Below are 22,618 nucleotides of genomic sequence, written 5' to 3'. Positions count from 1 at the left end.
AGTGTGAGCAAATATATCGAAAAGTTTTCCTCTCTTTTCTGTATTGTTCTATGTATTTAGTCGCCCGCACTATTTACGCAGTTATCAGCAGTGTCGGTCGCGTCTCCTGAATTGAATATTCGATAACAAATGTCTTCATAAAGTTGAACCCAAGCGCCCTAAGACCACATCAGTCTTCTCTGGTGGACGTGCCCAGGCGTTTGGCTCTTCAGGGCAGTGTCCTTTTATTTGTTGCACTCCAGATTATTAGTCAACCCCGCCTTTTTTTCTCCACATGGTAAAGTGCAGCCGGACATTAAGTCATTTTTGTTCATCTGCCATCAGGCGTCTCGTTTTCCACGGAGGTCTGCTAAAGAAAGAAGCCCATGACCTTAAGAAATGCGAACAAACTAAAGGCTGGTGAACTGAGCAAACCAAAAGTCCCATAAAAAGATCAGGAAAGGCCAGCGACCTTCTAAGTGCGCATTTCTGTCAGAAGAAACAACCCATTTTAGTTGTTTTTTTTCTCAGAAGTTTTAAAAGTCATGTGAAGGACATGCTGTGCTTAACATTATTTTAAAGAAGTACTAAACCAAATCATCACTGCAGTCTGTGGAGACGATGAAGGGTTTGATCGAAATCGATTCAGTGTTCAGAGCCAAAAAAGCAAATGTCATCTTATCATCACTGGACTCATTTTTCTTCTTACTGCTCATCATAATTCCACTGGCGACTGCTGGACCGGAGATTTGTTTGTGTTGGGTGACGAGCACCACGTGTAGTTTTGAGCCATCAGCCTCAATCGGATATAAGAAAAGGGTTTTAGAGGTTCGAGGCATTACTTGATCCAGTGCATGAGATTTCTTTCAGGTACTCCTGAAGTCACAAAATAATTTAAATAATTTTTTCCACTACATTTGCAAAACTAACTTAAACCTATTTTGATATGTAAAATCTGTAGAGTTACTCATTTAAATAATGCTTTAAGCTAAAACTGCAGCTGTTTTATGGCTTATTGAAAGCTGACATATCTGGAGACTGGTAGGTCAGCAGCAATTAAGAATTTATACTCTTCCATAACTACAGCTCACTTCCCCACAGTCTTTCTCACAGACTGACTCTTCTCCTGACTCAGTGTGGTTCAACTCCACACATTACCCAATCCACATCTGTCCTTCTATCATATTTGTACGTTTTCCTTTGTCTACTAAGTCTGATTCTAGAGATTCTCACTTCTGACAAAATACAACAAATCTGTTAGGAGTGCTGTTTATACACGCTGCACATGATTCTAGCACTGCCTACAAAGCAGATGGAATATGTTGAAGTGCAGTTTTGTCTGCTCCAGGAGCAAAGTTCAATCTTTTTGATCCTTTGTGATTTATCTGATGAGGGAGGACAAATTGCGTTCATACTCCACATGCTCCGCACTTACTTGCTCACAACAAGGAGCAAAGGTTTCTAAGAGGAAATATTTATTGCAGGGGAATAGTAGAAGAAGAAGAAACTAGTTGCACACATACTGCTGATACTTACATGATTATGATTACTTATGAATCATATGATTATTTGGAAATGAAAAAGAGGTTTGGGTGTTAAATGACTGAAAACAATAAAACCGTTACAATGATGGTGTTTTTACTTAAAAACAAGATTTTTCTCATAATTTTATATATTAGGAACAGTAAAGTTGTATTTTTTCTTAGAAGTGACCTGATAATCTCTGTTACCTCAGCCACACAGAAGTTATAGCTCCTGGATCAAAGCCTTTATTGATTTGTATCAGTAGCTTGAAGTATTAATAAGAGCACAATAGTCCCAAGTTCTTTTTCTTTGCTATTGATTTCCATCCTTTGAATAAAATAAGCCAAACCATTAAGCAAAAAAATAAATAAATAAACGTGCTAAAGACCATTCAGGAATAATAATGATATATTTTGCCAGAACAATCAATTAGTAATAAAAGAAACATACCTACTCTTATCAAATTAGATAAGAGTAGGTAATTTTTATGAAATGATATTTTCATAAAATAAATTGCCAGTGAAAGCGCAGTCTGAACAATGAAGATGCAGGTCGGAGATGATCCAGCAGCCTCCCTAGCTGCGTGTCATAATACAGCTTTCAATGACCACAAGAAAAGATGAATGAAAAGGAGAAAAGGTACTTTTCTTTTCCATTCACACGGATTTTATCTCCTGAGTCTGTAATTACCGTTGTCTGTTCTCAGTGCGAAAACAGAATGTCTTATCATCTTGAAGTGGTAATGAAACCTTTCTCTTTGCTGTCTTATGGTGGTTACTAATTATCTGAAAAGGTGACTCCTGATGCAATCATCTGAGGAGACATTACACCTTCTACTGTAGTGTTGACAAGTAGCAGAACCAGCATAAGCACAGGCATGGGAGCACAATCGCGTTCTTTTGTTGGGTGTATCTAATGGGGCTGTTCTAATAGTCAGGCTGACTCAGCAGGGTTCAGATGGAGCTGTGAGCAGATGGGGCAAAAATGGGAAAATAACCCATAATGCAGGCTTTTTGCCAGTGGTACTGTTACTTCTTCTTCACATCTCCCATCATCTCAGAAAACCACTCCAGAGCAAAGACTCACAGGTAACGTACTTTCTGTTCTCACTCGTCTTCTCTCTTCCGTCATTACTTTGCCCCATTTGTCACTCAGTCTCTGCAACCCTGCCCAGCAAATGTCCTTCAGTTTGAAATTGTTAATTCAGCAGAGTTGGTGCAAAGTGGGAGAAGTAGCAAAATGTGCTCAAAATGGAGTCACTGGCAAAACTGTTGAAAATCCTCAGCAGTTTGGACACAGGTTGGATGAAGGCCAAATATCTCACATTAACCTCGTTTTCAGATACAGCACAAATTTGATCATGCAAGTACTTAACACTTGAGAGAGAAGCGGATTATCTGACAATAACAACAGCCTACAGCTGCCAGTTCCTGGCTCACCTTCCAGATCCACATTGTAGTTTTGTGTCATAGTCCCTCTTCCCTGACCTTGGATACACGACAGAGATCTGTAGGGACATAACTTATATTGTGATAAAGGATTTATGGTCTCATTTTACATCTGCTGTCGTTGCAGTGAAGTTAAAATACTAATTAACTAAACCTACGTCCTTCTCATGTCACTTGCTTCTGTTTTTGCTGTTTCGCTAACAGTCTCTTCTTTTAATTACTTTTCTATTTTTGAAATGATCATGTCAGATTCTCATAAATAACTAATAAAGTTTCCACTCTGTGCCACACAAATAAACAAGCACAACTATCTGGCTCTGAGGACTCACAAATGGGTGCTGCTGTATGTAGTTTTGTGAAGCTGCAGGTATCAAATAAGCTCAGAGGAAAGACTCCTACAAACAGCTTGAAGCAACAAACAAGTTCAGCTCCTGTTGGTATTTACTCAGATCTGGAACACATTCTCTTGAGTCTCATTAAGCTAACGACCTTTGTGCGCTCCTCCAGCATGTTAAACAAGTACGCCTTTGTCTTTTGTGTTTTTTCATGTTCAGACTTTCTTTAACTCTGTAATCAATGAGAAAGTTGAGGCTTCTTTTTCATTGGCAGGAGTTCTTTTTATTATGAATTAGGAATAGTGTAGGAAAGTATTATGATTGCAGGCAGTGTTAGGGCAGCCAGCTCTAACACTCTCCAGGCAGTGCAGATTATTTATGTGTTCTGTCACTTTTTCTCTGCCTTGACTCATTGGAAAGGCTCCCTGTCTGTGTTCCAAGACCTCCTGTTTTATAAATCAAGCACTGGGTAAAAATATGAATAATGAGAATAAAGAAACAGATGAAAAGTAGCTGCTGCTGCTGTTTGTCTTTTAGCAACATGAAGAGTAGCAAGAAAGGAAAGAGATTGTTTCTTTTGTTTTTTACAGACGTTACAAGGCAGCACTGGAGGCTGTTGTTGTTAACAAGGACCCCCAACTGATCCTGTATGGAAAACTCTTTCTTGATGAGTTTAGAATAATGTTCCTCAATATAAAATTGTGAAGAATTGAATATCTGATCATCTACAGTACATAATGTCTTCAAAAGATTCTGAGAATCTGGCAAAATCTCTGTGTGCCCGGGGCCAGGGGCAATATGATACTGTTATGGAAATGACTGTATGGGCTGAGGAACAGCTCCAGAAACGTTTAAAATGCCATTGACAAGTGTAGGTCAAAGCTCTATCACCCAAAGAAGAAACCAGTGCTTGTGGAATTGTCAGTTTACACATCTGGAAGGGCGCTATTGGTGCTGCAAGGTTTTACAGCAACAGATGCTCCCATCCAGATGTTTTTTTCAGGCAAAGCCTTGCATATTTGTGTACACTGAGTCTATTATAATAGCGTGCGTGCAGTACGGACTTTTCACCAACTGAAAACATTTCATGCGTCATGAAATGAAAAAATATGAGAAAGAAGTCCTGAGACTGGTGAGCACAAATGGGACAACCTTCCTCTAACAAAAGTTCAGCAATGACATCCTCAGTTCTCAAGACGTTTGCAGGACTATTCCTAAAAGAAAAGGGAATGCTACTGAGTGCTAAACTTGACCCAACTTTTTTGAGTCATGTTGCTGTCCTCATATTCAAATTGCCCTTATTATTATCTTTACTTGAAACTACATTTGATGCTTTTTTTATGTTCTATTGTGAATAAAATATGGGTTTATGAGATTTGCATTCTGTTTTTATTTACATTTTATACACCGTCTCAGTGTTTCTGAGTTTGTACATTCCTCCTAGCTCATGTCTGGTTCACCCTCTGGCTCAGGGGGTTCAGTATTCTTCCCACAGTCCTGAAGGACACGTTGGAGAGCTCAGGAGTGGACCATCACCTCACTACATGGACTTTGGACTACCTCACCGACCGACCACAGTATGTGAGAACTCAGGGCTGCGTGTCGGACAGGGTCGTCTGCAGTAAGGGGGCCCCACAGGGAATGGTTCCGGCTCCGTCCCTCTTCACCATCTACACTGCAGACTTCTCCCACAACTCCACCCAGTGCTTCCTGCAGAAGTTCTCTGATGACTCTGCAATAGTCGGCCTCATCACTGATGGGGGCGACAAGGATACAGAGGACTGACCCATGGTTTGTGGACTGGTGCCAGCTGAACTACCTCCAGATCAACACTAGTAAAACCAAAGAGCTGGTGGTAGACTTCTGCAGGCACAAACATCCTCCATTGCAACCACTGAACATCCAAGGTATGGACATTGAGGCTGTGGACAGCTACACTTGGTGTTCATCTGAACAACAAACTGGACTGGACTCATTACTCAGACGCCCTCTACAGGAAAGGGCAGAGCAGGCTGTACCTGCTGCAGAGACTCAGGTCGTTTGGAGTGGAGGGCCCACTCCTGAAGACCTTCTATGACTCTGTGGTGGCCTCAGCCATCTTTTACAGTGTGGTCTGCTGCGGCGGCAGCATCTCAGCCGGGTACAGGAAGAGACTTAACAGGCTGATCCGCAGGGCCAGCTCTGTTCTAGGATTCCCTCTGGACCCAGTGGAGGTGGTGAGTGACAGGAGAATGGAGGCTAAGCTGTCATCCCTGTTGGACAACATCTCCCACCCCATGCAGGACACTGACAGCACTGAGCAGCTCCTTCAGTGGCTGCAGCACCCACGGTGTGGGACGAAGAGATTTTGTAGGTCTTTCCTCCCCACAGCTGTCAGAGTCCACAAAAAATGACTTCAACTGATCAAACACACACATCCACACATGTGCAATAACAATAACACTAAGTGCAATACTCTTTTCTGGCATCGTTGTATTATACTCAATTGTATATAGCATTTGTATTCTATTTTATTCTATTGTATAAAGTATTTTATTTTATTCTATTCTATTGTGTACAGTTGTGTACAGTATCTTATTCTTATCTTATTCCAGTGTTTTTTTCTATGTAACTTTGCACTGTCCGCTTTCTGCTGTAACAAAACAAATTTCCCACATGTTGGACTATTAAAGGTTATCTTATCTTATGTTTACATTTGCACAGAAATAGATTTTTTTTTTTGCAGGATTTAGTTAAATGTGACCTCTTCATAGAATTATGACTATTTAGAAAAAAATGAATATGCTCATTCATGGTCGATCATAGGAGCACTTTACACTGTTTGCCTTTGACTAAAGTGAGCGATGGCACATTGCCACTAAGCTTAACCTATGATTAACAGAAAATAAGCTAATAAGATAGTGCTGGTAGTGACTCATATAATGTAAGAGATTTGTGTTTCATTTGTTTACCACAGCGACCACACACTCCCAAGCTGTGGATTTTACTTAACTTTGCTTCACTGTCTGGGTTGAATCTAGCTTTTGTCTTTTTAAATGTTCATGACTAAACTTACACTTGCTGTAAAAGTTGAGATTGAGAGCTTACTGCTTGAGCAAGTTTTCATGCAATTTGTCTCATACAAATTGAAGGACAATATTTACTAGGTTAAAATATAAATCTAAGAACATTTAATAAATGAGGTCCCTAAGCACAGTGTTGCACACATAGCACCTCCTGACACAAGAGTTACAAGAAGAAAACAGCCTGTTGTGTCTCCATCTGCTGGGTTTAAGATGAAAAGATGAATTACATCTTAATTTAAGTTTACAGGGATCTATAACATAAACAAAGATTAATATGTGTTTTTCTCTGACAATATCTGACAGAGCTTTAAAAATCCAGAACTAAGTAATGATAATCTGAAACAACTGTTTAAGGTATCAGAATTCATTTTTTTAATAATATTGTAAAGGTATTTTTGATTTAGACTATCTTTTAGTTAAATGATGCACATTCATATCAAGCATATCAAGGAGTCATTTAAGTCGTGCACAAAATAAGTCACATCAACATGTAGTGAGTATATTTTCTACCCTTTCCCCAAAAAACAGTAAGATGACCAAACTTTTCTTGGATGAATTCAGATTTCATCATTACAACGTTTACTTTAAAGAAAACATTTGCATGGTAGAAAAAAGGCAACAATGATTTTAGTGTGTTGTAATCAATCAGATTCTCTAATCTTACTTTCATGGAAAACAGCAACATTTTATCAGATTGTATCTTACATGTGGGGATGCTTCTGCAGAAAGCTTTCAAATGACAAAGCACTTAAATTTATTGAGCTATGAAACATTCAAACCATTTTAGTACATTTTGGTTGATTTAAATCTAACGTGTACAGAAGTGTAAGCTGTCTAGCTTTTCTCTTCAAACCTCTGGCATTAACAGTTCATTTTTACCCAGAGAACTGCTGCTCACTGGATATCTTTTCTCTCTTATTTGGACTATAAGACCAGTAAATCAGCCATTTTTGAAATACTCAGATGAGCTAATCTGAAAAAAAGAAAAAAGAAAAAAGAAATCTACATTCAAAGTACTTTAAATCACCCTTTTTCCCCATTCTGATGGTCAGTTTGAACTTCAACAGGCCATCGTGACCATGTTTACAGCCTGACACATTTCTCATATATAGTACTAAGATGTTATCAGAGGAATTTACCGTGTAAAAAAAATGCTGATAATCTGTGAAGCCACCAGGTGTCAGTGTAGACTCAGAACATACAGACCTGAATGGAAATTACCATTACAATATTCAATTTAAGCACTTGTTTCAATATTTCTCTTTAAAGATAATTTACAGTTTTTTAGGCATTAAGATTGATGATGTGTAGTCTGAGAAAACTAAACACCATGAATTCTTATCTCTCACGTGTCTTGGCTCCACATAGGATGATGGTATTTTGCAGACTTGCTGATAAAACTCAGCTGTCATGAATAGGACATATTTGTCACTAGCCAATTTCTGTGCTTCCACAGAGTATATGTGATATGTACCATAATGGAAAATACTCCTGGAGAGAGGAAATTGTGACTTTATCCTGCTGCTGTTTCAATTACTCCCACAGAGACCTCACAGCCAAGCACAGAGGGAATATCAAACTCAAATTGGAACACTGGTAATGGAAATTATAGATTTGGGGATTTGTTGGATGTTTTGCACTGTTTCTGGTAGTGACTCAGAGAAAACATAGCTATTAAATTGGATTAAACCTTTACTACCAGGGCAACAAACACTGTGGTACTGCTTTATATCTTTGACCATTGTTTATGATGATAATTCTTATATGAATTGAAAAAGGAGACATAAAGCAAAGTCTACATGTTCTTGCTAATGGGAAATGTACAGAATAACATTATTGTTTGATATGGCATGAATATATATGTGCGTACATTTTATGATCAGTTTCCTATATAATCAGTTTTGTTTGAAGGGTCTTAATCCGGAAGAGGTTACATGATTTATATTTCAGTGTAATCCAACAATAGTAAAGACACTTACAGTTTGCCTATTTTTTGTCAGGGAGTAGTGATCAACAAAAACAGCCCAGCAAAGAAAACAAAGGCATTTTACACACTAGTATTATTAGTATTAATGTTATAATGTTTCTATAGTATGTTTGTCACATGAAATGTGCCGTATCGATAAACTCAGCTTGGCTTATTGCTTCTCTCTGTTTCCAGTGATTTTCTTAGAATAAGCTCTGGGTCATTTTCACTTACAGAGATAATGATGGTAATGGTCTTTTTATCTAACTCAGAATATTTTAGTCAAACTATTTATCTAATAAATTATTATTACATTTAAATGATGTTTTAAATGCCATTTGGCATCCAAGATGTATGATCTGATAATTTTTTCAAATTGCCTACATCACAGCTTTGATGTTATCCTTTTTTTTTTCTTTGAACGGTTCCACATTTAATGGAAATGATTATGCGGCCTCAAGGAGGTGTTTAAGATAGCAACAGCAGGCTCATTTGCAGCCAACTTGTCCTTTCAGGTCTTTAAAATTCAACCTTTCTACCTGAAGAGCCAGTAATTGGTGCACAGTGCACACTGTTCAGATCTAAGGAGCAGTGAGTCCACTTAGCATGACACCGCAGCACAGCGTGGGCTTTTCTCAGAGCACCTGAGAGCCTTACAATATTAAGATTCAACCTGAGTGCTGGTCCTACTGGTAAAATGTGAATGAACACAGAAACAGGCAGCACTCTGCCTTTTTCTTGCAGCCCGCCTCTGCGGGATGAAACAACTTGAATTCTGCAGTAGTCATGCTGCTCCCCCTAACCCCGGAGATATGGTTGGATAGGTCAATATCAGGCCCAGCTAGAATCCAGTTTCCCTCTATTGGTATGCTGAACAGAAGGGAGACAGAAGCCCGTGGGTCAAGACCGAAGCGGCTGCTCAGGACACTTTGATATAATCATTTTTATCTGTGGTAGAGTAGCTGACTTGGCTGGAAGTCAAGGAAAAAGCCTTTGAGGACTTGTTCTGACATTTGGATTTAATCACAGAACAAATCATGGCCTCGAGTATCAGACACATGGGCTGGCAGGGCTTTCTTGAGGGCAATCTGTTACAGAGAGCTAGAGAGCAAAATGAGACCTAATTATCATGTCTCTATAAACTGGACTGTGTCTAAATACGACTTCCATCGAGGGGAGATTACATTTACACATGATGTACTGTGCCATGTTTGTGACAAGAATTTTATTTCCATCACATTTAATGCCAAATATTGGCAAACTATACATGACTTTCTTACAAGAATGTGGAAACACAGACATTAAGAGCATAAATGATCCAACCCAGTAATGTAAAAATTCAGTCCAGCTGTGCGTTGTCACTTGGTTGGTCCTCCACTTTCATTCAGGCTGCACCTATCGGATAAATTCCCATGAAATTTGTCACAGACATTTATATCCCAAGAGGATACGCTTTTACATCCACCATGAAGCTGACATTTGTGCTTGTGAGTGAAGTGTCTCATGAATTCCAATCACTTTAGTCGAAAATCATAAAGCTAGGTTTATTATTCATGAAAATGATGAATATAGTCCCTTCTTTTTTCGCCACGCGTGAATGGACCTGTGCATAAAAAATAGCAGTTGTAAGCATGGCATTTCATGACATAATCATCAGTGAACACCAGCAGTAAAGTGGTCTGTTAGCCTACTACTATCCTTTATTCCATTTTAATTGATAGAATAGATGAGACATGCACCCAGTTTTTCAGTGTTTACTGTTTTCCTTTTGCCTGTTTCCTCTCTGACAGCTCAAGTGTTACTAAAGCGGCTCTATTTTGTGTAAAAAGCACACTTGAGACAACCCTCATGGCTTTGATTCCAGTATGAAATTCATCCTTTTAGAGTTACACTTCTAAAGCATTGTTGAGGCTTTGTGCTGCTGTTACGCAATGATCCCATTCTGCCAAGCTGCTTAGACAGTCGGCTAACAGCCACAAGCAGCTCGCTCTGTCCTGCTGCTGTCTTGTGTATTCATACTGGCCAGAGAGGGAATCTGAACGCTGAAAACCATCCACACACATATTTCACATTTCTGGGGATCGTCTCTGGGGTGCATTTCAGGATCTGGCTGGATTTGCAGTGTACGAGCCATTCACGGTGGTGACGATGGGAGAGGGCTTCCAGTCTGGCTGGTAAAAGTGGATGTCACGAGTTCGAGCCCAGTTTGCAAATACCGCCTTCTCTGTGATGAAACGGTGGTGGCTTCCTCGCCGATTTCTCTCGTGAGAAAGATACATGGAGCACTCGTTGGGCCCCGAGGGCTCATAGTAATGATATGGTACAGTAGGATGGGAGGAGGATCTACACAGGCGAGAAGAGAGAGGAGGAAGCCATGAAATAGCATGAAAGCCAATGCGCACAGGGGGGATGTCGAAATAGTGTGTAATTATGAGATTCATGGTTGGGGAGGGGGAAAGAAACAAGTCGGAGAGGGGAATAAAGAGAAGAAGGAACAAAGAAAAACAGAAAGATCAGAAGAATCTGCACTCACAGAAATGTTCATTATACACTCTCCTATTCATCTGACACTCACGCTAACACAAAGCTCAGTGGAGGAGCTTTCTGTGACACGTGAGAGTGCCATGAATTTTTCAAAGTGTTCTTTGTGCTCTTGTCCTTGCGGCCAAATTTTAGAAAATAAAATCAGCAAATTTTCCAGTGTCTCTTAAATGCTAAAAACACATGGTGAAACCTGTACAGTATATTTTCAGCAGCGCTGTTTCACTGTAAAATGTGAAGATGTTTTCAGTGGTGCTGTCGTCCACTGCAGGGAGTAAATGCTATATTACCAAGTTGGAAGACATCATTAAAGATGCACTAGACACGATTTTATGTGGAAACATCAGTGGTGTCGGCACACACTAAATCACAGAGTGAGGCTGCAGCACAAAACAGAAGAAGTGTTCCATTCGCTTCATGCACTATTTGGCCCACTGGCTCAAACAGGAAGTGACAAACTGAACCTGCCGTGAGGATAAAGCATCTCAATGCATATTTTAACAGACAAAACTCGATGCTAAGGAGAAAATAACATTCACAAACCAGTGAATAAGGGTTAAAAGTGCGTGCACGTGTGACACGCTCTTTCTCAGTACAATTATTTAATTCTAATAACATTCGGCGGATTGGTATGTCTTGTTTTCTGCTGCATTGTGCAGCTCCAAACCCACTGCACCCATCAGACAAAGCTAGTTAGTAGATGTTAAATATGGTGGAACATTGATATTTCTTTTGGGAGTTGGTGGAGAGCAAAATGCTGCAAAATGCAAAATGCTCAGATGATTAAGGAGCTTATCTAAATATTTTTTTTAATAAACATTGCTGTAAAGACACAAGAGTTAGCCTTGGGATCATTTAAATATGTGGTCCCTGGCTACATCTTAAAAGGTAAAAGGAGAAGAAGAAAAAGAAAACATACCAAAAGCCCAATAGTGAAGGGAAACGAGTTGGCAATAGGAGAACAACCAACTCACTGCTTTGTATCTGCTTATCAATCAACTGATTATTAATTTATTTAACTGGCATTTCAAACTCTGCTGTCTGACGCTGACGGGTACAGAGCTCCACTCTAACACACCTTTACATTTAATGCAGACTGACCAAAAGAGCTCGTCCTCAAAGAAATAATGCAGTCCTGTAACGTCAGACTTCTTTTCATTTGTTTTTTGTTTATCCTAGTAGTAATAAACCGACTAAATAGTGGAGAAACCATATTGTGTAAAATCTGACAAATATGAGAAACATTCATGTATTTAAGATTTTCAAGACTAAATAACTGTACGTCTGTAAAATTAAACATTGCCAATAATAATATGTCATTTCATCATAGGTTTTCAATGCTCTATTATTCAGTAATTACATTGTAGTCTATTAAAATTCCCATCACACATCTTGGTACTAAAAAACATATCATATTTTAGAATGGTGGGGTCTTTACTTTATAACATCAAATGAAAACCCTGCTGGCCTTTTACCCAATTATAAACTGACACAATATTACTGAAAACCAAAATATTTGAATTGCATGGAACTATGTTTTGGCCATGGTGGTTTATCAATAAAAATCTACAAGTCATATTATGCTAAGTTTAAAAAAAAATGAAGCAAAGCTAATAAATATTTGGAGAAGAAAAAGAAACTGCAGGAATCTACCTGCAGAAATCAGGAGGCACCATGCCATAGACGTTGATCCTATCACACAGCTCCAGGGCTATAGCCATAGTAAACCAGCCGGTGCTCAACCAGGAGTTGGAACTCTTCCTGGAAGAAAAGAGAAGCTTACCATTTTCACAAAAATATACTGAGCGCACTTCCTTCTTACTGCCTGTTCAGAAAAGATTAAAGATGGTAAAACCGTAGTTTTTAGATTTCATCTGATCAGTCGCTGAAGAGGAAACCCTGTAGCTGACTGTGTGACAGTTGATACATGGGCAAGAAATAGAATAGAATAGAAAATAAAATAAAGATAAATACATAAAAACATTCATTCTGACACTGGCTATTGCTACATGAGAGCAGAAGTCACTGGATTGCCATTCAAATGCAACATTTTTCATTCAGTTTTCATTCTGTTGGCTTATTGTTCACATGCAAATGAGTTTAGATGAATAGCTGCATTCACGACAGTGAGGTGTCTTTGTCTGCCTTTGTCTTTTTTTGCAAGGTCACATTCAGCCATTTTCACTTTGCCTGTCCCGCGTATGCAAAGAGACAATTACCATGTATTAAAAGTCAGGAAACGTGCCTCCGCTTCATAATCTCTATAAAAGCAAAGAATGTGTATACCTCTTTGGTAACCCAGCTTGAGATTTTTGATGATAAAATGTTTTCTTTTTTCCAGCTGAGACTTTTGTGAGCTGTTTCTTTAGAATGTTATTACTTTTTAATGCAATATTAAAGATAATTTTATTCGAGATGCAGGATTGGGACTACAGTGCAAGCATTTCACTTCCTGATGCCTACCAGCTGCATAAACCTGTTAGGCTTTCCCATAGGACAATTATACCTTTGCATAAAATGTACACTGGAGGTATGTTATATCTGTAGATCCCTCTGAAACCTTACACTGATGATGAAATGATGTGCTGCTTCCTGGAAATGTAACTACATGTCACATGAACACAGCCTACAATGGTTGTGATTGGCCAGTTTAGTAGCATGGATTCTTCCCATGCATTACTTTTTTTCTCCAGTTTTCAGATCAGTGAGTGAATGATGATGATAGCCTCAAGATAAGGACTCACAGATGTCCTGAGGGGAGATTGCCAAAACGATCACGAATGCTGGCAAAGGTGTCGGCCACTCATGTAGTTACATCTACAAAGATTGAGTCACATGTATCAAAGGGTTCTGGCATGTCTGGGAGCTGCTGCAGCTCTTCATTAAAGCCTCATCCAAATCGCAGCCTCTCGCTCAGCTCATATATCCATCACATCCTGTTTGCACAATCAGGGTTTGGAGTTTGTTCACAAATTGCATTTTACATCTCGAAGGTAATATCAGTGTCTGGTGCATCCTGTTGTTTTTGCATTCTTTAAACTGTGTTTACGTTTATGCGTCAAAACAAAAAATAATGAATAATGAATCCCTTACTCCTGCCTTTGCTTATGACAAACATATATCTGCTATGTACTGAATTCTGTACATAAAACAATAGGTAGGAAATTAGTGCTTTCTATCTTTGTAATATATTCCCCTAATATAAACACTACTGACAGTTCTTTTGTGTGTTGTGTGTCTCTTGATTTCTTTTCACCTCTCCATCTTGTCTCATTCAAGTCCCAAAAATATAAAACTTGCTCATCATGTGAATATTTACCTGTCAATCCCAGTTTCCTTTTTAAATAGTTCATCAAACTTCAGCATCTTGATCCTGGAAATAATGTAGATTTTAAGTTTGGGTAGCAGCTGGTTTAAAAGCTTTAGGTTGTTGTAAACATGGCCTTTTCCATCACGTCTCATGCAACTGCTCGGTCCCCAGAAGATGAACACTGTGTCTTGGCTCATGTTGAGGAGCTCCTGCCTGCTCCGCAGCACCCTTTGCAGGCTGGAGTGGGCTATAACACGCAGGCTTGCGCGCCGACCGACATCCTGCTGATACCCGAGGCTGGGAGCATCGTTCATACGAATAACACACTCAGAGCGGTCGATTTCTTCGCCCCTCTTGCTCGCTGTCAGTTGCCCAGAGCTGGTCACCAGGGCACAAGTCCTGCAGTGCATGTTCAGAGGCTGTGAAGTTCAAAGTTAAAAAGTCAGACATCGTTGCAGTTTCATTCACATTATGTAATGAGACAAAGTGGTGGAAGAGAAAAATCCAACTACAAGTCGCAGATGGACTTAACAGTTTCAGATAAATAAGTTTAAATCTCTCTGGCACTCCGTAAAACCAGATGTAGCTTCAGAGCGAGGTCCTAACTTGATGTGCAAGATACTGTATTATTTTTACTTACATGATTGAAAATGTATCTTAAACACATGAAGATAAAAAGTGTGTTAAAAAGTGTTTTTTAGCCTTTGAGAACCAGAAACCAACAATATTTGCGTTCAGTAGTTGTTGACGTATTTAAATGTGGGAAATGAGATACTATCAAGTCAAATCTTATTTTTTCTGAGATGCTCTGCTTGATTTTAAAATGTGGCAACCACGAAAAGCTTAAGCAAGCTTGAAGGATATAAAGCATCAGCAAAGAGGATTCTAACACTGGAGTTTAAAGCAAATTCGTGTAGAGCCCTTTCAATCATTGATTATGATTCGGCTGCATTCAGACGGGTCTTGAATCAAGCAGGTAGACTTGTATTGGGCGACTCTGTCTGTTATTTAAACAGTTGACAGTATAGAGCAGAGGCTATTTGACACAGTGCTTTCATTTTCTATCAACATCACACATTCAGCAGTTTTCACTTAAAATAAAAAAAAACATAAAACAGGGACAACATGCACTGGTCAACATCCTGTTCATGCAAGCTTTTTGTGCAGCACTGGAGTGAAGAGTGCTTGTTTGGGCTTGAATTGAACCAGGTATTCATGTTGCGGCATCCAACCAGGTTTTTCAAACTTGAAAAATGCGAGCTCAGACTGAATGATCCGACAGCAAACACCCAGAGACTCTTCACATGAATTATTCCCCACCCTAATAGAGAGCTGCATCGGCATTCTGAACTGTGCTCGGTACTTCACACTCCATCAGGTTCTGAGGTGGGAACGTGTGTGTGTGTGTGTGTGTGTGTGTGTGTGTGTGTGTGTGTGTGTGTGTGTGTGTGTGTGTGTGTGTGTGTGTGTGTGTGAGGGAGGGGGTGTTATCCCTTACATTTCCAATCAGATTCCTAAATATTATTATCCCTGACTGATTGATGCCTGTAGACAATACGCCTGTGTGATTGTGTGTGTGCAGCCCCAAAATATGTAATGAAATCATGTTTCTCTGGCAAGAATTTGCAACAGTCTGAAAAACATCTAGATCCAAAACTAGTTGGAATTCCTTCAAACGAACACACTCAAAGTCTTTGTTCGGAACACTCATCACATTTCCATTCTCCAGCAGATTTCCCCCCTGAAAATCATCCCTGTTGGGATGTGCGCGCTCTCTCAATATCAGGTAGGTTGGAGCAAATTACACACTTGGTTGCACAAACACACCCTCCCCGTCTTGGCTGGGAAGAATCACAGTCCTTTTAGGTCTTTCTTTCTCTGCAGACAACAGAGAGACAGAAAGTGCATTTTCCCCTAAGCACTGTCCAAGCAATTACCGCAAAGCATAATCCAAATTATAATAATGTTAAAAGTCAGGAAGGTGTGTTAAACAAGTGAAAGTCAATTGAAGGTTGCGAGGCTGGTGTCATAGTTTAAAGTGCCTGTGAAATAATAAAAGTGTCCTTGACAGCGATGCTGAAGTTCCAGCTTCAGCTCCCAGAGCTTCTGACAGCTTGATGTTGCTGGGAAATAGGCACTTATAAATCCTGTATCACAGCGAGACTGGCTTTCAAAATCACAAGCAGAATATTTCAGAGGCCAGGCAGCTGAAGGTGCAACCCACAGACTAGTGACTGGATAAATAAATGAATGGAATTCATTACAAGTAGTTTTCACTCATAATCAGCCTTGAATTACCTTTGATTTGTCCTTTGATTCGTGAAACAACCATCACTTTAACACCTGCTGACTCCTACGCACACATATTCAGACTTTATTATGCAGACAGAAGGTTGTCTACCTTGATCAATAGTGCACAACCTATAAATCAATACGCTTTCCTGAATTAACGTGACCTAAAAAGACACTAATTTCAACCGAGGCTGTTCACTGAAACATGATGAAGCTGACTGGATTAATGAGGTCCATATTGTTAACAGCAGGACAAGAAGATGCAGTTCGGAGTACGGCTCTGGTTCCAGTCCCAGTCAATTACCGCCCACTCTCTGACTCCAGACTAATCAGTATGATCCTGATTATACACTTCCCAGGGGAACCCAAGATCATAATTGCTTTCAGAGCAAACCCCATCAGTCAACCTTTGATATTGAACAAGAGCTTCTTCTATTGTGCCTCCAGTCTCCAAATTCATGTCTGCAAACCTACTCGGTTAAAAAAGGTTACAGCGCACAGACTTGCAGGAAGAAGTCGTGGGATGTGATATTTAGAGGTCAGACAGACCTGATGAAGAAAACCTGGGAAAAAAACGTCTCTTGCTGTCGTAATTAACCACAGATTAAACCCCAGATAAGTAACCTGAAGATTTATACCTGCTTGTCTCTCACCACCAGTTTCTGACTTATCTTTTGGACTAAGTTGTTTTTTTGGATTTAGGTAAAGCTACCTGTTATGTTTATGATCAACATGTAGGGTCAAGGTTGGAAAAAGAGCATGTTTTAGCCAAAGACATTACGAAACTGAATTACCTTCAATCAGAGATTTTTTGTCCACTTGTTCATATGACTGTTAGATATCCAGGTAACTTGCTTTGGTGTCTGTTTAGCACTGGTTATAATGGTATTAGTCTACAGAGACTGCTAGAAGGTAGTGGAGTGGGCACACTCCATACTGTATCTCAGCTGACTCTTAGACTCAAGCCCAGTGGTCTCCATAGAGACATTTTCAGAAACAATAATTGGGGCTTTATTTATTTTATTTTCAGCTGCAGATTTGAAGTTCACTTATGGAAGCTTAACTGTAGAAACATGCTATCTACAGTGTGCCTCAATAATTAGTTTGTAATCATTTTCAGATAATAACAAAGCTCTGCATACACAGAAAGAATGCACAGACAATAACTGCTTGATTTGGTTTTAGACTTTTTTATTGGATTTCTGATTATTGTGAGCAATAGAAAGACTTATCCTGTGATAGGAGCAGTAGTGGGGAAAAAACAAGATGCGTTTTCTGGAAATGAATCAAAATCATTTAGATGTTGAACATTGTCACTGAATACTTTCCAAAGTGCACAGAATTGGGCTATAGTGGCTCAGCTGAGAGCAGGAGGAGATGGAAAAAGCCCCTCTTCTGTGGCACGAGGGATTCACGATCAGTGCTGCTTTCTTTTCCCAGAGACCAATTAATTACAATGAAATCCTCCCGACAGTTCCCCTAGACATCTCATTAAGCTCCTGCCAATGACACACAATCAGGTCGCGATTCCAAATCTGTTCTCAATTTGAGGAAATAGTTAAGACAATAACAGCACCTGTCTTCTTCTTCTTCTGCTCGAGTCAACTAAGAGAGAGAAGAGACAAAAAATCATTTCCTGCTGGTGATGTTTACGATTTCCTCTTGACTATTGCTATTCGCCTAATTTTTCAGTAAAAACTAGACAACAAATTAGGCGTTGTATTATCATTCTGAGTGTTACAGCTGATAACATCGCCTGTTTTACCAGGAGTGCTCCCTTACCTTGTCTAAGTCATCCAATAAGAGAGCTCAAAGAGCTGAATTTATTTTGTTCCTGCTTTTTTCCACACGCTGACTGTTAATATAAGCTGCCTTTGTACACTACGAGACGGCTTTAAATTGAACGTCAGACAGGTAAAGACAGAATAAGCATTATAATGGCACCCATTCCCCCCAGGCTGGCTGCATTAAAAGCTGTCAGAGCACAAAGAGGCATTGCCCATAATAAGTAGGTACATCATAAAGTTGCGCTGGCACACAGTCCGCACTCGTGCTTTCACACCGGCTTTGTGATTAGAGACTATAAAGGCCAATGTAGATTGGCTCTGCTGACAGTTCTTCAAAGGTCAACATCTCTTTAACTCGAATCGGCAAAACATCAGTGAGGCTGCAAAGATGAGGGGCCAAGCAGAAGATGGAGCGAGAGTGTGTTAACCTGTGTGTGTGTGAAAGAATCTGTTCAAGTCAGCAGCTCTAATCACTGCAACACGCCAAAGAAAAGAAACACATACCAGAGGCAGAAATCTCCCCAAAAGAAAACTTGCAGATGCTGCGGAAGTCATACAGAGAGAAACACAATGAGAAACTATTCCACACAAATATGCACCATAACTCTGATGTGTGATCTCACAGTACGGAGATTTGTGGGGTTCAAAGCTGCTGTTTTCTTTTCACACATTTAAGCAACGAAATGAGAACAGAGGAAAGCCAAATGTTAAGCCTATAACCCTCTGCTACATGAGGCAGCACAGTCTTAGTGATTAATGTGTGCTGGATGTTTTGCCACCTCTTGGGTGATGCATAAATGAGCAAAGCCGCCACAGACCACCACCCACCTTAGTGAAATCACAGCCCATGTGAACAAGATATGCACATAAGTTAATACAGGCAATAATCAGGGTCCAGCAGGCACACCAGATAGAGCTTTCCTCACATTCCCAAGCATCTCTGGCTCTGATGGGGGCATAAAATTTTAACAGCGTGTCTGCGTGAGTGTACTCGTGCTGTGTGATGGTGTGTGTCTCTGTGTCTGCACACACACTTGTGTCAAAGCCAAGATTCCCTCCACTAGAAGCAGCAGCAGACCTGAGATGACCCTAAAAGGAACTATACGCAAGGATCCACCCACTCCACAGATCCTGCAGCAGGTCTGCTCTGGTTAGTCATTCTTGGGCTCTGACAGAGGATGAAGCAGCAGCAGCAGCAGAGCTTGAATCTCCCCCAATGGGAGGGAGGTACAGAGTGACACTAAGCAGTATGAAACTGTCGCAGTGTGGATCCATCACAAATCACCTGTCAGCTAGGAGGGGTTGGATGAACGGGAGAGACCATGAATAATAAAGTGCCCACGCGCAAAGTCCAAAGTGAAGCAGCTTGCGTTCATTTCTCCTAAGACTACCTGCAAAATCTGAGCGCTGATCTTAGAATCAAGCTTACTCAAGACAGCACAGAGACAAATCCAACAGGCCTAAGTGCTGCCTGAGCATTGCAGCATGCTTTCCACTCTGCTGTGTCCTGCTGTATATCGTTCTCAGCGAGGGGAGACGTAATGCTGTGTGAATGCTCCATCTATCTCAAAGACGAGCCTGTGATAATGCAGTGGGTCAGAGAATCGGGCCTTTGTACTATATTACTGTTGAAGGTGCCGCTTACACGACCAAAAGATTACAGTGGTCATATCTTGAGTAGACATTATAGTTGAAATGCACCCTGTTTTAAGTGCTTTTGTCACTAAATATTTTATGCCGAAGACATTAATTATGAATTAAGCAACAGAGTGAACTATAAAGAGAACTTTGAGGTCATGCTTAAGAGATGAGATGGTATTATAAAAGCCTTTGAGGGCAAAATAAACCTTTAATAGACTCGTGCTGCTTTCTTAATGGAAAGTGTTAAGCAATTTTAATTAACTGGTTTTTAGAACTTTTTTATTGTTGTGAAAAGTTCAAACGAAAAGACCTCACTGCTGCTGCTGCTGCTGCTGCTGCTGCTGCAAAAAGGAAAAAGGAAAACTGTCTGGCACATAAAGTAGTACAAAAATTAAATACACAAATGAGTTTTCAGTCACTGGGGGGGATTTTAAAAAACACATTTTTAGTGGACACCTGAACTCTGCATGCTACTCTCTGCTTTACCTGGATGACAGCAGAATACAAATTAGGTACAGCTGCTAAAAAAACAACAAAAACAAAGCAATCAGCGCAATCAATGTGCTTTCTGATGATGTTTATAATATGACCATCCGATTACAAAGATGTCCAAATGCACAGGGTGAATTCACCTTCCTTTGTGTAGTCTGATGGAGATGGTTGGAGAACTGTTAATTTGTCAAAAAACGTCATAAAGATGCTGAATTCGAATTTCTTGCTCTTTTCCAAACATTGTCATTCTGCGGTATGTTATGACCCATGAGTTTCTGTCGTGTCACTGGTTTCTGTGCATCCATGTGCCTAAATCAAAACACATTTAGCCACCAGACACTTCACTTCACCTTCAAACATATATTTTCCAGGACTAAACCTCCTCCTCCTCCTCCTCTCTGTGCAGGCACCTAATGCACTGGCAAGGACCCAAACACTCCAAACAAACACTGCTATTGTGTGTTATGTTATATCTTTGATATCTTTGAAAATGGAAACAGTTTCATTATTGATTTTCAGGTGAGATAACATTACTGCTAAACATCTGAGATGATCTATATCCTGCACAGTTTCAATTCCTAAGCAGCTTTTATAAAAAACAAAAAGACAAAAACAAATGTGGACCATAATATCTCTGTTTGTAATATGCATGCAAGTGCTCTGGAGTTTCAAAGAACCAGGTGCAGCATCATTACCGCCCATAACAGGACTTGACTTGGTTCACAGATGGTCCGTATTTACCTTATGATCCATGACACCTGAGTACCCCTCCAGAGATGTTGTTTGGAGTCTCTGTGATCTGTCCGGTACTTTAGTGGACTGAACTCGCGCATCCAAACGGTAAGAGGACGATGAGGACGAAGAACTTGATGAGGAAGCTGATCTGTCACCAGAGCTGCTGTTGTACACCAACAAAAAGCCGGTAACCATGGTAACGATGATGATGCCACCAACCCCTTGGCACTGCAGGGACACGTGAAACACCAGAAAGACAAATCTCAACATCACGCCAGAGCATGATTCAGCCAGTTCAGGACCGACACAGCCACAAGCTTGAGGATGAAATCTGCACCTTTGGTCAGGATTGTTTTTCGTTCTTTCTTTCTTTGTGACTAATTAACTGCCAGCTTTCAAAACAAATGCAACATAACAAATGCAAGGCTCAAAACGTAATGCCAGCTATTCTTCTCAAATGCGCTCAACATGCTCTGTCAACAAGGAAACACGTTTTAAAACGAGGCTGCAAAAATACTGTTAGGTTGCTCAGTTCAGACGTGTCATATTTAACCCCATCCCCACTCCCGACCCACGCAGGGAAAAAAAACTTTAAACGGCCGAGCTGTTGTAGGATTATTCTCTGTGAATATTACGCGTATGTGGCAAAGTGCAACTGGGTCACATTCGGTGAAAGAGCTCAGTCTGCAACTCCACTTCTGAGAGGCAGAAATATATATATATAAAAGCTCCCCACAGCGGAATATTACAGTGATACTTCCGACGGCTTTCATTCATAATTACCACTTTTATCTTCATCTTCATTTCCCCTTTTGTCGGCTCTTCATGCTAGGCGTCGGGACTCTTCAGCATGCAACACTTGAGCGGCGGCATTACTGGGATCACCGCGCAGCTAAAGAAAACGACACTCCACTACTCTTCTCCCGTTCTCTCCTGGAAGCCCTCATTCAACAGCGCGCTCCTCATGGTCCTAAACAACTCTACCTCCCGACTTTCCTCCGTCAGCCTTTTCTAAATAGTAATACTCCTGCACCGTTTCTCTGTCAATATAAATTCACATGTATTAATCTCTGGTGTTATAGACATGTGAATTTATTTTAAAAAAAAAATACTTCAAATGATTAAGAAAAAACAGGCAAAAAAACATCTGTCCCCCATGTTTCTCCAAAGCTCTCAGAAATTAGTTTAGTTAGATATATTAAAGCATCAGCTGGGCAATAATTGATTCCATGCCGGATGGGCGGCTCTGAGCATTTCTGCCGTTCTCTGGGTGAAAATGTGTTGATGCCAGAGGAGAATGGCTCGATTTCTGTGAGGCGATAACAAGACAACAGCCACTCAAATAACCACTCGTTGCCACCAAGGTATGCAGAAGAGCACCTCTGTTCCTTGTTGAACCTTAAAACAGATGAACAGCAACAGAAGACCACGCTAGGTGTCATTAATGTCAACTAAGACTGGGAAACATGAATCCATCCAGTTTTGGCTCACTGTTTCTGGTAT

The 22,618-nt window shown here is 40.2% G+C and overlaps 1 protein-coding gene across 1 annotated transcript; it reads right to left on the bottom strand.

Moving 5' to 3' along the window:
* Positions 1 to 10,416: 10,416 nt before the first annotated feature.
* st6galnac5b (ST6 (alpha-N-acetyl-neuraminyl-2,3-beta-galactosyl-1,3)-N-acetylgalactosaminide alpha-2,6-sialyltransferase 5b) lies at positions 10,417 to 21,919 on the bottom strand. The gene is made up of 5 exons (XM_085347772.1): positions 21,899 to 21,919; positions 21,122 to 21,343; positions 14,178 to 14,587; positions 12,512 to 12,619; positions 10,417 to 10,660 (listed from the first exon to the last, which is right to left on the bottom strand). The coding sequence occupies exons 1-5, from the start codon at positions 21,917 to 21,919 to the stop codon at positions 10,417 to 10,419; spliced, it is 1,005 nt and encodes a 334-aa protein (XP_085203898.1).
* Between the last annotated feature and the right edge of the window lie 699 nt (positions 21,920 to 22,618).

Source organism: Diplotaxodon limnothrissa, linkage group LG23 (assembly GCF_057381915.1).
Source record: "Diplotaxodon limnothrissa isolate DT_005_m linkage group LG23, D_limnothrissa_male_GT1.1, whole genome shotgun sequence".
Taxonomy (NCBI): Eukaryota; Metazoa; Chordata; class Actinopteri; order Cichliformes; family Cichlidae; genus Diplotaxodon; species Diplotaxodon limnothrissa.
Note: the sequence above shows the minus strand (reverse complement) of the source record. Positions and strands in the feature narration are given on the sequence as shown.

What these genes read in the sequence shown, in the direction of transcription:
- st6galnac5b (XM_085347772.1), bottom strand. Translation starts at nt 21,919, where the DNA reads ATGAAGATGAAGATAAAAGTG. An exon ending in CAGGTGTCATGGATCATAAG is followed by an intron (nt 14,588 to 21,121) that starts GTAAATACGGAC and finishes TGAACTTCACAG; the next exon opens with CCTCTGAACATGCACTGCAG. An exon ending in AAGGAAACTGGGATTGACAG is followed by an intron (nt 12,620 to 14,177) that starts GTAAATATTCAC and finishes CTTTTCTTCCAG; the next exon opens with GAAGAGTTCCAACTCCTGGT.